Source organism: Serinus canaria, chromosome 20 (genome assembly GCF_022539315.1).
Source record: "Serinus canaria isolate serCan28SL12 chromosome 20, serCan2020, whole genome shotgun sequence".
Classification (NCBI taxonomy): Eukaryota; Metazoa; Chordata; class Aves; order Passeriformes; family Fringillidae; genus Serinus; species Serinus canaria.
Genome location: NC_066333.1, coordinates 584,782 through 601,053, shown reverse-complemented (window position 1 = coordinate 601,053; position 16,272 = coordinate 584,782). Strand labels below are relative to the sequence as shown.

General features: G+C 50.9%; 1 protein-coding gene across 5 annotated transcripts in view; it reads right to left on the bottom strand.

Annotated features, from left to right (window-relative positions):
- Positions 1–16,272, bottom strand: part of CHD6 (chromodomain helicase DNA binding protein 6) — a 92,807-nt gene that overhangs the window by 50,665 nt on the left and 25,870 nt on the right. For 4 of the 5 annotated variants that reach the window (XM_050982280.1, XM_050982283.1, XM_050982281.1 and 1 more), the window contains exon 2: positions 6,340–6,395. The exons of the other annotated variant lie outside the window; for it this stretch is intronic. In XM_050982280.1, the coding sequence (XP_050838237.1) occupies positions 6,340–6,372 (33 nt within the window). In that variant the 5' untranslated portion in view covers positions 6,373–6,395. The remainder of the gene's footprint in view (positions 1–6,339; positions 6,396–16,272) is intronic. 5 annotated transcript variants of the gene reach the window in all.

The following is a 16,272-nucleotide window of genomic DNA, read 5'->3' as shown; positions in this document are numbered from 1 at the left end:
CTTTCATCAGGGCAACATTTCATGTGTTTACAAGCATTACTCAGCTGCTGGTTGGGAGCCCATGAGCCGTGCACCAACTCAGCCCAATTTCAGCCCTGTGAGCCAGTTATCTTTGAAATCCCCCAAAGACTGCAAGGACTAACTCCGCTTTGCAAAAGTCATGTTGACTATTCACCAGTATAGTATTTTCAGAAACAAAGTGGTTAATTATCATAGTTCCTAACTGTTTACTCAATACTTAAGTGAATCTATTGACCTTTAGTTTCACGTTTACTCCCCTTTCCCTTTCCATGGCCCTAATGGGTGATGGCCCCAACATTATTTATTAGCAATTCCCAAATCTCACAGTGTTCCTTTACAATTCCAGAGTAAAGACCCTCAAAACAGGTGGCTTATGTGACTTTGTTCAAAAATGTCTTTGCCACACCCTTTAAGAGCAACCTTCTGATGCCTCTGGCATCAGAGATGGCTCCAGGTAGACAGCCTATTTAACTGAGCTGTTCTGCAAACACTCAGTTTCCATGAGCCCTCACTTGACCTCACTATATTTACTTTGTGACTCCTCTTAAAGACTTTTAAATCCCAAGAGAGTTGGGAAAAGATCTGTTATTAGACTCCATGTATTCAGTGATTCCTAATGTGATGCCCTGCCTTGCTACAGGGTAACTTTTAAATTCACAGAGTATGCATCCTTTTTCTTACTATCACTTTTTTAAACTGAATAGAAACATAATTTTCAATTCAACTGCCCATTCTACATATCATTTTACATTTATATCTAAGCAAGCAGCTTCGTTGTTTCTGAGTATTTTGGAGTGGGGAAGAAGTAAAGATGATGACCTCCACATTTTGGTAGATGATGCCCATCTCTGAACCTCTGGTAAAACAATCTAAGCATGCTCTGCTTCCCCAGAACACTTTTTATCCCTAGAACTATGCTTTTGCACTGTCTCTCAACTGGCTTTTTTTTGGTGATGATTGTAATGATTTCACATTTCCAGAATACATTTTGTGATGTTTTGGGGTTTTTTATTCACAGAGGAATCTTCTATAAATTACATTTCATACAGTCCTTCAGCATCAGCTGGAGCAGGAAGTCTTGTTCCATGTGTCTAACTACTGTCAAATAGAAGGAGAAAAAAAAAGTTTTAAAACTCCCCAGAGACCTGCGGAGGCTAACAGAGCACACTTATAATTGTAAGACCCCATTCTAGGGCAAAGCCAAGGTCAGGGTGGGCCTTAACGGTGTGGTGTGTTTCCTTAACTTAAAATTGTTTTCATTTATAGTCTTAACTTGAATGCCAAGTTTTTATTCAGGATTTGGGGGAAAACACCATCAGGAGGTGGGAGGCAAAGCGGCTCCTGCCCCTGTTATTCAAAGGGCTCCCTCCCCTATCCCAAACTGCTGAGCCTGTGGGATGCACTGGCTGCTCCAGCCAACAAGGCTCACACATCACCCAGGATCCTCTGCACGCCCCCAGCAAAGCTGGGTACACAGGCATATGAAGGGACAGTTTACCAACTCCCCTTGGCACACGCATGGGAGCTGAGGAGCAGTGAAATTCATCAGTGTTTGCTCCACACCTGCTTAGGGCAAGGCCAGTGGGACTGCCCGGGGTGAGCCAAGGACAAAAGCCACAGCCTCAGCTGCCTGCAACTGGTACCTGCAATGGGAATAACAGGGGAAAAGAGGGAACTGCAAAGAGAAGGTGGGGAGGGGAAGAAGCAACATCTGCTGCCCCATAAAGGAAGCGCTGATTTACACAGCTTATGCAGTTGCAGCTGCAGCAGTAATAATAATAATAATAATAAATAATAATAGTAATAATAATATCTGTGAGAGGCAGGAGCAGAGAAGCTCCTCTGGACCCACGTCGTAGAAGTCACATGCCAGCACTGCCAGGAGATGTGATGGGGACAAAGGAGATGTTGCATCTGCACTGCTGGGTGCTGGAGCCTGATCCATATCCAAACCCTGCACTATCCCATGAGTTTGGGTGAGGGAAGGAGAAAAGACCAGAAGCTTCATGCCCACTCCATAATCCATCCTGCAGTCTTTCCTCTCCAAGAGCAGTGTTCCCAGCAGGGCAAAGCTCTGACACAGCCTCAAGATCTGAACGGCAGCTCTGTCTAGTAAGAAGGCCACAGATGAGCTCTTCCAATGGTCACAACACCAAGAACAGATCCAACTCCCCTGGCAACCAGGCTCAGATGACATCCACACAACACAGCCTCGCCAGGCAGTGTGACCACAGCCAGCAGCAAATGCCACCTTGCTCCCAGCTGCTAGGACCATTCAAGCCCCATTTGCTGCACGCTCGGCCAAGCTTTCCTGCAGTGTGCCAGGAGAGCTCTGACTGCAGAAGCCTGCATTTGGGTCTAGGGCATGTTTCAAACCCCACAGAGATCTGTTCTGTATGAGGAGTGTCCACAGGGACTCTGACTGCAGGGGTCATAAAGGTTTCCATGCTCTTTAGGCAGAGACTGATGCCTGGGGGCTGCCCAGCACCCCCGCTGCCCATTTCCCCCCCTCAGCACTAACTGAAGCCACCAGCCAGCCTGCCAGTCCAACAGCAGCCCAGGATGGGCAGCACGACACAGCTCTGCCTCCCTGAGATGGTCAGGCTAACCAGCCCAGTCTATCCACACAGCTGGTTGCAGAGCCCAACAGGAGCAGAACAGGCAGCTTCTTTCACACAGAGGGTTTTGGCAGGCTGGTGAGCCAAACACTCCAGCAGCTCCATCCTCACCAGCAGTGTGTACAGCATGGGCTGTTGTGCTCAGGTTGCAGTGTCTGCATCCCTTGTTTCCAGCTCTTAATCCAATGCAACAAGTAGCTAAAAATATACAAGTGCCACCTTCCATCATGTCTCTGAGCAGGCTCTGCAGTCACCACAGGATGCGGGATGCGGGCAATGGATGTGGGGCCTGGCTCTGTTCCCAAGATGCTCCACCACAATATAGCTCTCAACAACTACAGCTCGGAAGCTCTGCCTGGTGTCAGGGCCAGCCTGCTCCCACCACCCTAGCAGAGGGAATGGGTGGGGCAGAGGGCAATGCTGCTGCCCTGGGCTGTCCAGACTGTCCTCCCCACTCAGGACGAAAACCTGTGCAGCCCTTGGAGCTTGGGGGAGACGCAGCTCACTGCTCCCCCCACCCTTCACCCTTACAGAGGGAGTGCCCAAAACTCCACTCACCCCAGCATCGGGTGGGTCATCAGACCTGACAGTCTCACCATGACAAAAAAAAAAGGCCACAGACAGCCTGGGACAGAGCTACAAGTACCCTCGGGCTTGGACAGCCCCACCCTCCATGCTGCTCCCACTGCTCAGGAGCCTGCTCCAGCCTCGGGGAACTCAGGTAAAAACCCTCAACTGCATTTGCAGTATGTTAGACAGCAAAACTCACTTTCACATAAAGAGACCCATAAAATTCAAGAAAATCCTTCATTTTATGCAGCGAGTGCTTGAAGCAAAGGCAAGCAGAGCTCCCCCAGATGCTCCCAGGGTCTCCCTCTTCCAAGGGTTGCCCAGCAGCCACAAGATGCCTGCAGCCCCGGGCTGTTCCTCATTGCCTCCCACTGCTGTCTGCACACTGCAGGGGATCCAGCCATTCCTGCCACTTCCAAGCCCAGGCCGGAAAGTCAGAAGACCCCTCCAGGAGAAGGCTAAAGGGTCACAGGACTTTCCACCTCTCTGTCTCCCATGCGATTCTGCTCTGCTCTCATAGTCCATGCACGATGGGAGCATTTTCACGGCTGTAGAATAAGAAGATTTAGAGGCATTGTGGGATAACTGCATTTATTTTAGCTCATTATTTCTCTGGTTATATAACAAGTCAGAGTTTGGCAGAAATAAAGAGTAGAAGACCCTTCAAAGCCCAGGGACAAGCAGGACACAGAGAGGAGAGACAGTCCAGGGAATGATGGTGCTGAGCCCTCAAAGGAAATCCATCAATTGTCATTGCTTTCGGGGGTAACCAGGAACTCCTTTCACACCTCTACCAGCAGACAAGGCACCCTGGCAATGAAAACTTCTAAGTGTCATGAGACAAGTGACAGGTTTCACAAGTTAGTCACAGCTTGGTGACAAACGTACCAGCTTTTTGTGCATCAGTAAGGAAAAAGAGTTGTGGAAACACAGCCCCTGCCTTTGCTAACAACAGCCCCTCACACAAGTGAACCAGTTGGCAGTGCCCTGTAACCTAACCCATCATAATTTGCACAGGAAGAGAAGCACTGCTACAGAGGGCACCAAGGGAGCACAGAGAGGAACTCCTTCCCAGACAGCCCACTTTGAGACCCCATCTCTCCAGCCTAGATTCCTAATCCACTGGCAGTGGACATAAGGAAGACAAAGCACTAGGACAGCCAACTATGACAAGGGAAAGGAGAGCGCACATCTGATATTTATTCCCAAAGGCAGTTGACAGTTCCCCTGCCATCCCCCACCAATATGAAGGGTATCAGCATTTTGCCAGCCTTTTCATCCTTGGGCCTGATCCTACACCATATGATGACCAACACAGAGCTTCTGCAGGTGAGAGGCTGGCAGGGAAACACATGACTTTTGAGAGCCTTGGAACCACATAAGCATCTCATCTTCTCCAGAGAGACTGTTCAATGAAAGGCAACAGCCTCTCTTGGTGTCATGAGAAGTTGTTTACAAGGTGTGGGCACTCCTCGGCTCAGGTGTGCCCACACCTTGTGGTGGATTCCAGAGTGATGTGGAATGCCACCCCTTGTGGGTTTTGCCCTCAGTGCTGCTCATCTGAGCATTATAGGGAGCCACCTACCCCTTCACCATCTCAACTAGGCACCCAGAATGCCTGCAGGAGCCCTGCTTGGCCAGGCTTTCTTCCAAACACTGAATTTGGGAATGCTGCAGCCCACGCCATGACACGCTGCAAGGTTTGTCCTGGACTGCTGCTGGCTTAGAGAGCTCAGGAGATGAGCAGCTGGAACTCTACCCCTCCTTCCTCACACCACATGCCTTTATCTCCCTCCCAGATTTTATCTGCAGCAACAGCTATAGAAAACAATTTTCAGCTGAGCCCTCTAAAATCTCCAAATGTGGGGAAGGATGGTTTTGCCATGCTTAAACCCCATGTCATTTCAGTAATCTCACTCCAGAGCACCCAAACCTGCTATATTAGCCCAATGAGTGGCATGAATTTCTTACCTAGGCTTTGCTATCAGAGGAGGGAGATCATCGACCCACAGCCCACAGCATCCTGCTCTCCTCCAGGTCTTTGCTCTGCCCTATCAGGAGCAATGCAGCCATGCTGGTACACAAGATCTTCCATGATCCCTTGCTCCTCTTCCTCACCTTGAGGCTGACTCTGCTTCTTCACAGTATCTTTAGGACACAATGCTAAACTCATTACTTCCTATAGTACTGGTGCTCTGAACACACACCTTTCAATATCTGCAGCATTTGCCTTGCTGCAAGCTCAGAACAGCACACTGACCTCTTCAAAACACTTCCTTCCCTTCCTCCTCTCATTAACCTGCCATGGCAGTGTGATCTGGGGTGCCCTGAGTATCACATACTGCTTCAGAGCTGGTTAGAAATGGCATAGGTTTGTGCTCTCAAGCAGATTTATCCCTTAGCTCAGTGCTCACTTGAATGGTTTCCCATTAAAGGCAGCACAGACACAAATCAGCTCCAGGCAGAGCAGTTCGTTTTACACCTCCAGCCATATTTCAGCCCCACAGGCAGAGCGGCTCTCCATGCATGTAACAGGTCCTTTCCCCTCAGCAGAGTGCCACCGGTCAGGCTCTTCCCCTGCACACACTTAATACAGAGACCACTGGCTCATAAATCTCTGGGAGCAGCAGGATGTTATGATCCAATACAGCAATCCAGAAATGACAGCTTTGTGAGATGGGATTTTTTTCTGAGTAAGGGAAGAAAACTCCCCCCTGTCCAAGCTCTCAGAGCTCCCAGACATGATCTTCCTGAACCTCCCAGCTGGTATTAGTCCTGGTGCATCATGTTAGCAGCAGCAATCACAACAATCATGTGGTTTTGTAAGGAGATTGCAGCACGAACCAATATTGTGGACTTTGAGACAAAAAGAAGGCTGGTTCTCCACTGGGGCAGCACCAAGTCAAGAGCATTTCCACCGCTGAAGATAAACCCCACCTTGTTCAATGGTCCCATCAGGCTCACCGACTCTGGGATGCAGCTCAGTCCCTTGAAATTTGACCTGAGCTGCACCCCTGCCAGGAAATTCAGGACAACACTTGCCCACCCACACATCAGTTGCAACAATTTCCACATGAGACATGGTCCTCAGGCCTTGACAGCTGAATTGGGAGGAGAGAGGATCACAAACCTGTTTTTCTTTTTTCTGTATTTTCATTATCATCAAATCTGTGATGAATGTTATTTCTGCAAGACACAACACAAAAAAAATTCACGATGAGACTGCTGAATCTGAGGCACTCCATCCTTCTATTCACCCCTCCAGAAGGCTGCTCAGAGCAACAAAGCTGCCAGAATGAAACTCTCAGGGGCAAGCTTGGGGACATCTGCTCTGCTGAGCCACGGCAAAAGCCCAGCCACAGTTATCGCCACAGCTCCTGAAACCCACCAGCCAAGACCAACATGGCAGCCACATTCTTGGCAAGAAGAGGCACGTCTGGGGCTTGCACAGAACACACTCCAACTCCTCAGAGCCCCAGGAACAGCCCAGGCCCTGCTGAGAGATTTGTTGGACACTGCCAGCCCTGCAGCAGCAGAGGGAAGTAAACAAACCAGCCTCTGCCAAGCAGCAATGACAGCAGAAATAGACTGGAGAGGATGCAGGAACTTGATGTGGGATGCAAGCCCTATGACCGTGACCAGGCAACAGCTGCTATGGGGACCAAGATGGGGCACACAAAGAGGAGAAGAGCCATGTCTCCCCATAAGGAGCCCCAGGTGCAGTGCTGGGGCTGGGCTGGCTCTGTCCCCAGGCCTGTGCCCTCGCAGCGGGGAGAACCCTGCATGAGTGGCACCCGCCTTGCAGCCCACAGGGAGGATGGACTGAGGGAGGGGTCATTTCTAAGCAACTGCTCCACAGCAGGCCTGATCAGAGGGGCTGCAGTTGCATGTCCAGCTCTTAACAGCACCTTAATGCCAGGGGTGACCAGGTCCCCAGACTTTTCTTCCCAGTGGATCAATGAGGGTTTGTTGCAATGCAGCGCCATGATGTCACAGCTACAGCTGGTCTGAAGCTGCACAGATAAATTGGCCATAACAGACACCAACTCGACCAGCCTAAGTTCCTTAGAGAATAGAAGTAAACAAGTCCTTGGTTATGATAATGATAAGTCGGATACAAATTCAAACAGGGGACTCCAGCCAATCCCATTTCATTACGAATGCAGACATATTGTTGGCCAGTGAGCTGGGTGGTGTTAAGATCCCAATCAATCAGGTGTGTAAGCACAGGAAATTAGAAGCCCCTATAAAAGGGGGCACCCAACAATAAACTTTGGCTGCTGTCGCATGAACTTTGGTGTGTTCTGTCACGTGCCTGTCTCCAAAACTGCAACACCTTGACACCTCTCTGGGGAAAACAGAGTGTTCCCTCAGGCTCTCTGCAACAGTGGCTGTGTTCCAGCTCTGCCAGCGGAACTTTTCAGCCTGCGTCTGCAATGGCCACAGCTCCCAGGCACCGCCAGAGCAGCTAAACCCAAACACAACAGCGCCCAGCACCCCCTCCCGGACTTCATGTGCTCTCGGGACCAGGGGAGATTGTGAGCTGACACACACCTGCCCAGGCCTGCTTCCTCTGCGGACTGGGCATAGGTTGGACACTGCCAGATGCAGGAGAAAGCTGGCTTCACTGCCTCCCTTCCTCCAGTGCTGTGGTGGCAGGAAGGCCAGGAGCAGCCCTGCTACACGCAGGGTCAACATCAGAAACAGCGTCAGTCTTGGGTGGATGGAACATTGCTGTAGCTCCTCAGAATAAACATGCCGTGATAGTCAAGGGGACAGGGTGAGGCTGCAGTCTGTGCCCTCCCCACTGCAGCTCTAGCCATGGCACACTCAACAGAGCTGTCAGCAGTAGATGCTTTTTGGGCAGCCAACCATCAGCAGTTCTCCGCTCCACATTACTAGCAACAGATGCCAAAGACCTCAAAAGTATTTGACAAGTGTTTGAAGACAGAAATCCCACTAACACCTGCCTCTCCTTTCCCGCCAATACCATGCAAACCCCACTCCACGAGGCATGAGCTGTCAGACTCACTGGCATAAAGGCACAGTTTGCACTGCTGCCAGCCCACAGGCCAGCCCCAGTGACCTCCCCCCTTTCCCACCTCAATGTCTCTTCCTCCCCAGCAGGGACACCAAAACTCAAAAGGTCCTACAGGTCAGCAGTGCCCAGGGCACCATTAGGTGACCAATTCATCATGCTGACACTGGTCCATGGCTCATGTCATCATACTGAAAAGAAGAGGCAAAGGCTGCTAACTCTGATCCTGGCTACATGGAACAGGCCAGGCCATCCTGGCCCACATCTAAGTCAAGCTAGGTGGGAACAAGGAAAGGCACCCAGTGACATGAGCAGGGAGGAGTTTCATGGCATCTGTGAACAGGATGACACAGGACTTCTTTCTCATTACCAAGTGTCTTGCGGATGGATTATCATATATAATTTCTGGGGTTTTTGATCTGTTCTGTTTTGTGCCCAGGGGTGGCTGCTGTCCTGGCTCCATTCCCATTCTCCCTGGCTCCATGAAACTACCACCATGAATAGGAGCCAGGCCAGGGCTTCCAGAGAGAGCTAGGAGCGAGGCAAGGGGCAGTTCTTCTCTTTTCCTCACAAGCTGTAGGACTGACCACGGAGCTGGTGTCTCTGACCAAAAAACCTGCTATTTCTTTTTGGTTTGTTTTTTGGTTTTGATTTTTTTTTTTTGGTTTTTTGGGGGTTTTTTTGCTTTTTTTTTTTTTTGCTTTGGCACTGTGACTGGACTTGCTGGCTTGCTTTTTCTGCTGCTCTGCTGTGGGAAGCCCAGAGTCAATACACACAGCACAAGGATGTGGGAATACGCTTTTTTCCCCACTGAGGGCTGCACCCCTGCACAGTCCAGATCTAGGGACCAGCCAGTGCTGGTGAATAATCCCGTGGAGCTTCTCTCTTGGCCTGCTTGGGAGTCGGGCTGCTGCTGCCCAGCACACCTCACCATGCCCCTGCTACTGCTCCAGGCTTTATGCTACACTTTCTACCCCGGGAGGTCCCGCAGTCCAGCTACAGCTGCAGAGCTTCTGCTACCTCTTGCTTGCTACCTCTGAGTGTGCCCACCCTGCCATTCTAGCTTGCGGCTTCCAAGGTTCCTGCTACAGCTCCTTTAGTCACCAGCAGAGGCACAGCAGGACCGGCCATCCCTGAGGGTTCCAAGGAAGCCCCTTCTCCATCCCTTCCGCCAGCCTGCCCGCCATTGCCGAGTGCAGAGAGGCGGCCGAGCTCGCGCCACAGCGCCCCCTGCAGGCCCGGGGGGGATCATTGCCCCGCCCTGCCCGGCCGGGAGCCAGCAGCGCCCCTGCTGGCCGTGCCCAGAACTGCACCGCAGGGGAAGGTGCCTGCAGCCGGGACAAGGTGGCCCTGTTTTTTTTTTTTTGTGGGGGGGGGGGGGGGGGGGGGGAGTAGGGGGGCAGGGTAAGAGGGCAGGGTTCCACAATTTCAATATCTAGTATTTACTCAACTTTGTTTTTCTTTCTTTTTCTGTGCCTTGCAGGCACCCTTTTTTTTTTTTTTTGTTAATAAACAGGTGTTTTTCAGTTTCACCACCTAGTATCCATTTCTCTCACTGGTAGAAGAAAAGGGAGTTACTGAAGCCCCTTCTCTTCAGAGGAAATGGTCATTCCAGGGCGTCTTCTCATGAAATTTGTCTCAAAACCAAGACACTAAGCCTGTCCTGTACAGTCCGTCCTGTACTGCTGCAAATGTGTTCCAGGAGGGTCCAGAAAATACAGCACTAGGTCAAGCCAGAAGACACATGCAGCTGCAATTGAGCTGCTCTCCAGGAAGGACCACACAGAGGTTTCAGACCAAGTGGGTGCAACAGCTCAGAACAATCCTTTTGGGCTCCAACAGGGAACATTCCCATCCCAAGTAGCCAGATGTGTAGGAGACCTGGGTTTGTTTCATTTTTTACAGTGGTCTCTGTGCTGCAGGAGGCTCCAAGGTGCTCAGCTTACCCCTCCTTGCCAGGAGCACATGAGCACACTGATCTTCCCCCACCTGCCTCAGCTTGGCCCCCAGCAGGCCCTGCCATCACCCACTCAACTGAGATGCTCCTACCCCAGCTCTCACTTCCGAGCCCTCTCCTCACAGGTTTTAGAAACAACAAATCATAGAATATGCTGAGTTGGATCGGACCCATCAGGATCATCAAGTCCAACTTGTGGCCCTGCACATGTTGCCCCAAGAATCCCATCATGTGCCTGAAAGCACTGTTAAATACTTCTTGAAATTGAACAGGCTTGGTGCTGTGACCACTACCCTGGGGAGCCTGTTCGACAGTTAAATCAATTTTCTGCTGAAGTAACCCAGAAGATGGATCTGGGGCACTCCAGCTCTTGTGGGAATTAGCACTCTCTTCCTGCTCTCTGTTTTCATTCCATTATCAAAAGGCTGTCTAGTCCCTCAGAACTGTGGCAAGGCACGGGATGCCTTCTGTGCTCAATGAGGTCTCCTCACTACTGCCTTGCCCCAGAGAATGACTCCCTGACACTTAAGTACCTGGCACACCCCAAGGGTTTTTGCAGGCTAGCCAACCTGCTGCTCCCAGACCCAGAGCAGAACTTACACCACCCAAACAACTTCCAGGCTGTAGGCTGAGCCCTGGCAGCCAGCATTACAACTCTAAGGTGCCTGTGCAGCTGATACAGCTGTGGGGACAGCACAAGGACAGAATCCAGCCACACAGGACTCTCTCATAGCAGGAAAGCAGGACGCTGGTAGCATCCACCTGCACCCCTCTGGGAACCACTGCATCTCACCAGTGCAGTTCTGTCCACCTCCAAGGCCTGGAGAAGGGCCACCACCAGCCCAGAGAGACTGGGGGCATCTGTAGCCCTCTGCTCCTATCCAGCAGACCCAAGGTCCCACATGGAGCACACAGGAGGTTTCAATGAGACCCAGGAGATGCCAGGGAAGGAGAAAGGCTCAGACACCGTCTGCACAGCAGTAAACCTTCTGGCAAGATAAGGTCAAGATAAATGTCTTGCAACAAGTTCCTCATCATGGGGTTAGCCCGGGCTGCAACTCTCTCGTTGCATGGCCCACAACAGGCCTATCACTCAACTCTAGGTTTTCAGGGCGTTTTGGGGGTTTTTTTTTAAATAAAGAACCAAATAAAAAACCATATATTGTGCATCACACACATTGAGCGGCCTAGGTCCCAGCATGCTCACTGCCTTTTGAACAGTGTTAACTGAGACAGCTGCAGCAGCTGAACAAGGACTGGAGGATGCCCAGACATTTGGTGCTGCAGTGAGTGGCTCAGCTCTGCTGCCTCCAGAGCCCAGCAAAGGGCTGCAGGGCCCTGTTGCCACCAGCTCTGGTGCTGTCACACAGCCCTGGCCCTTGCTCCCATGGGCTGCTGTTCTAGCACCAGCCCACCTGCTCCTTCCCAGGCACCTAGCACACTCAGGTAGGGCAGGATGTCAAGGAAGTGGCACTGGGCTGGCAGGACAAAGGCTGCAGGCAGGGAAGCACAGAAAGTGCCAGGAGCCAGCTGCCCAGAGGAACAACCTTTAGCTTTGCTTCATGAGCCTCAGAGCAGTGGCAGGAGACAAGGCACAGCTTCTTCACCAGGACAGGGAGCAGGCAGCTGGGCTCTGCCCCCCATCCAGTGCTCCTAAGAGTGGCTGTGAGGGACCAGGATGTTCCTAAACTCTCCAGCAGAAAGGAGAGCCAGGTCCCCACTGCCTGTAGCAGCCTCTGCCTGTAGCCTGACATCCTTTGAAAGCTTCCACCATGTCTGGCAGAGCCAATCCCTGATGGCTCTGAAGATGGACATGCTGCTGGCCAAAGCTAGCCTAATTTTGAGAGGTTGGTAATGCCTCTGTGATAACAGATTTAAGAAGAAAAACAAAACAAAGGTGCACAGTTTTTTCTTTTTGTCCCAGAAGAGGAAGAGGTAAGAACATGTGAGGGACACAACATGGTGACACCAAGGTCAGTGGAGGAGAGGGAGGAGGTGCTCCAGGTGCCAGAGCCAAGGTTCCTTTGCAGGCTGTGGTGAGGACCACAGTGAAGCAGCTGTGCCCCTGCAGCCCACAGGGATTCACAGGGGATGCAGAGATGCAGCCGCAGCCCATGTGGGAGATGCTCAGGCTGGAGTGGGTGGATGCCTGGAGGAGGCCGTGATCCAGTGGGAGACCCCGTGGAGAGAGAAAGGGCCCCTGCTTCCAGGCTGGAGCAGCCTGTCCTTGGAGGACTGCACCCCATGGACGAGTGATCCCCGCTGCAGCAGTTTTGGGAGGACTGTGTGCCCGTGGGAGGGGCTCACGTTGCAGAGTTTTGGGCAGAGTGCTGCTCATGAGATTGGTAAGCCATGCTGGAGAAGTTCACAGAGAACTGTCTCCTGTGGGAGGGACCTCACAGTCTCACACAGGAACAACTTCTCTCCCTGAGCAGTGGAAGAAAGCCTTGAGTGATGAACTGACCAAACCCTCATGCCCTGTCTCCCTGCACTGCCAGTGGAAAGGAGGGAGGGGGTTGAGGGAAGAAAAGGTGTTTTAAGGGCTTATTTTACTTCTCATTATCCTACTCTGACTCTGTTAGTAATAAATTCACTTTGCAACTTTAAGTTGAGCCTGTTTTGACCTTGAAGTATTTCTCATGGTCCTTATCTCAACTCATGAACACTTTGTTATTTTTTTTCTCTCTTCTGCCCAGCTGAAGCAGGAGAGGATGAGCAAGCGGCTTCTGTGGGTGCCTGGAGCTGGGCCAGCATCACACCCACCGTACACCCCCTGTATTTCTACAGAACTAGAGCCATCTCTCTAGAGAAAATAAGGCTGGGATATCAGTTAGATCCAGAGGAGACAGTTTGACCTCAAGATCTGCTTAGTCTGCTCAAGGGTAGGAAGGCTCTACAGAGACATCTGGACAAACTCAATCAACGGGCTGAGGACAACTGCGTGAGGTTCAGTAAGGTGAACTGTCAGGACCTACACTCGGGTCACAGCAACCCCCTGCAGCACCAGGCTGGGGAAGGAGTGGCTTGAAAACCATCTGGCAGAAAGGGACTTGGGGGTGCCAGCAGTGCGCCCAGGTAACCAAGGAGGCCAACAGCAGGAGTAGGGAAGTGACCAATCCCCTGCACGTGGCACTGGGGAGGCACCTTGAGTACTGTGTTCAGTTTTGGGCCCCTCACTTCAAAAGGGGACAAAAGAACATTTTGGTCCTGGACCATGTCCAGCAAAGGGCAACATGGCTTTTGAGTGGTCTATAAAGAATGTTTTAGCAGAAACGGCTGAGAGAGCTGCGTTTGTTCAGTCTTGAAAAGAGAAGGCTCATAGGGGGAACTCACAGTTCCCTCCAAGTCCCTGACAGGAGGTTGTAGTGAGGTGGGGCCTGGTCTCTTTTTCTGTGTCTGCAGTGAGAGAACAAGAGTAAACGGCCTTAAGTTGAGACAGGAGAGATTCAAGTTAGATATTAGAAGAAAATTTTTCACTGTTAGAGTGGTCAGAACCAGAATAATTTGCCAGGGATGTGGAGTCACCCTCCCAAAGTATTTAGGAAGGAGCTAGATTGGGCACTGGGTGGTATCGTTTAGGGGTTGCAGTGGTAGTGCTGGGGGGAGCATTTGACTTGGTGATCTTAAAGATCTCTTCCAACTTTGATGATTCAATGATTCTAACCATGATATCCACTCTGATCATGTGCAGTCTTCCAAATACATGAAAAGGCCCTCCAAAGCCCCCAGAGCTGTCAGGAGAAAGCCCTTGATCTCCTGTCTGCATATAGAGCTGGCCACAGAGAGGGCACCCCGAGATTACAGCAGCACCCCAGGTCCTCACGGTGCCCTGCTCCAGCTCCCAGGATGATGTGCCATTCCAGTGTGTGGAAGGCTCCTTTGAACTGTGCTGCCAGGGGCCAGAGTCACTGCGCTCAGCTGTGACCCCAGACACCAGGGGTCACACCGGTGGCATTTAACACACTGTACTATCCATAATGCCCACTTGGTTGAAGCATGGTGTTAACAATGCCAAGGTTGCGAATCCAATCCCCATACGGGCCATTCATTTAAGGACTGGACTCAATGATCCTTCTGGGTTCCTTCCAACTCAGAATATTCTGTGATTCTGTGATAATCCTGTGGAGCAAGCATCTCTTCCCATCATCTCCTAGGGGACAAGATGGAACAGGAGGAAAGGGACACAATCATGTCTGCCTTGTGCTGGTCTGCTTTTGCCTGCTGCATCCAGAGCATCCTGTCTGGCTTCAGAGCCAGGAACTAGTCCATCATCCAACAGGGAAGCAAACCACCTGCTAAGAAGCACCACTGCACTGCTATGCAGATATATATGCACAAGAACCCCACATAACAAGCTAATTCCACACTAATTAAAAATTGCAGATTAAAGAGGAACTCTAATCTCAAATGAGACAGCCCAATTTTCTAAATAAGCTTATGGTTTTCATCCAGAGATCAACATGTTCTCACCAGCACATCATGCAAGTGCTGCAAGTTTACGGCCACAGTCACAAGTGGGGAGTTTTCATTCTCCATGCTCAAGCTTTCATGGTTTTTTACACCTTTTAACTGACGTGTGCCCCACCCCCATCCTGCCGGCCTGCAACACCCCTGCACCAGGCAGGCATCAAGCACTTTCAGCAGCCAAGGACAAGTCCTCCATGAGGTCATGGCACAACCTCTTCAACAAGCCCCTAGTGCCAGGCACCATGCACACGCAGTGAGCACGCCAACATTGCACACGCAGTGAGCACGCCAACATTGCACACACTGGCAGGCTGATCACACACTAGGAACTGTTGTGTTGCATTTCAAGAGACAAGAAGAGCAGTGCTGAAAGCTGTGCTTTGTCCCTCTCCGTGAGCAGCCCAAGTAGCTGTGGCACAGCCTCCACACAGCATCTGCTGCTAGCAATGACATTTTCAGTTACGCAATCTGTGGCACATTAGGTTACTATCCCTCTCTCTTGGATTTATTTTTATCGTTCTGAAAGCACAAGCCATCCTGACACCAGACTGAATCCACATCATGCCATTATTTCCTTTTGCTCCTGCCTGGGCTCCTCCAGGAGTCACAGCATCTGTGCAGTAGCCAAGAACATAATCAGAAAATCCACAACTGAGCCAACACCAATCCAAGACTAAGCACTGACCATGTGTCCTCCCTCTTCTACTAGCCTTCCCATATGAGTGGGCAAAGTGTCCTCTGCAGCTGGAGAACTGATCTTCCCAGTTCAAAGGCTGAGGCTCACTAATATGTGCTCCCAGTATCCTCTGGACATGCACAGTACTCCAGCCATGCAGCCCCAACACCAGGAGCACTCTGTGAAAGCAACCACAGCTCCCTGGGAGGAGCAATCTGTCTCATTTGTAGACACAACTCCATCCAGGACACCTCCTGCAAAGTGGTTCACCTCTGTTTTCCCTCAGAAATAGGAAATCTTCTCAATATGATCTTCAGAGAAAAACAGACACTGAAAATCAGCTGAGAGCAAAGGCACAGGGAAGCCACAGTGGCTCTGACTAGTCAGCCTGTAAAGGGACAAGATCTCCAGGGCTTGAGAAGAACTTTTAAGAGCCATTGCAGAAACACACTTGCCAAGTATGGGAGAGGAGGTCAACATATGAAGAAAAAGGAATAAAGCTCTAGAGTGGTAACAAGGATAATAGGGTAACAGGGATATATACCCAAAGGCATGTGCAAACTACTCCTCTCAGCCTGGCTTAGCCACAGTGCTTGCAGGGCATCCGAGCTGGAGCCTTGGGAGTGCAGAGCCTCTCTGCTTTATGTGCAGAGTTAATATCATGCAGGGGTGCTGCACAGCACCCCTGCATGATATTAACTCATCCACATAAAGCAGAGACGAAGGAACACAACATTTGGAAGGCACAGCACTTGGGAGGTAGCACTGCCTTCTGGAACTGTCACAGACAGCTGCGAGCAGCTCCAAGGACTGTCCAGGACAAAGACATCACAGAAAAGCTGAAGATGCTTTTCAAGATCATACCTGATGGAAAGACAGACTGCCATTGCCTACATCCCACTGCATACCAGAAGGAGAGGTGGAT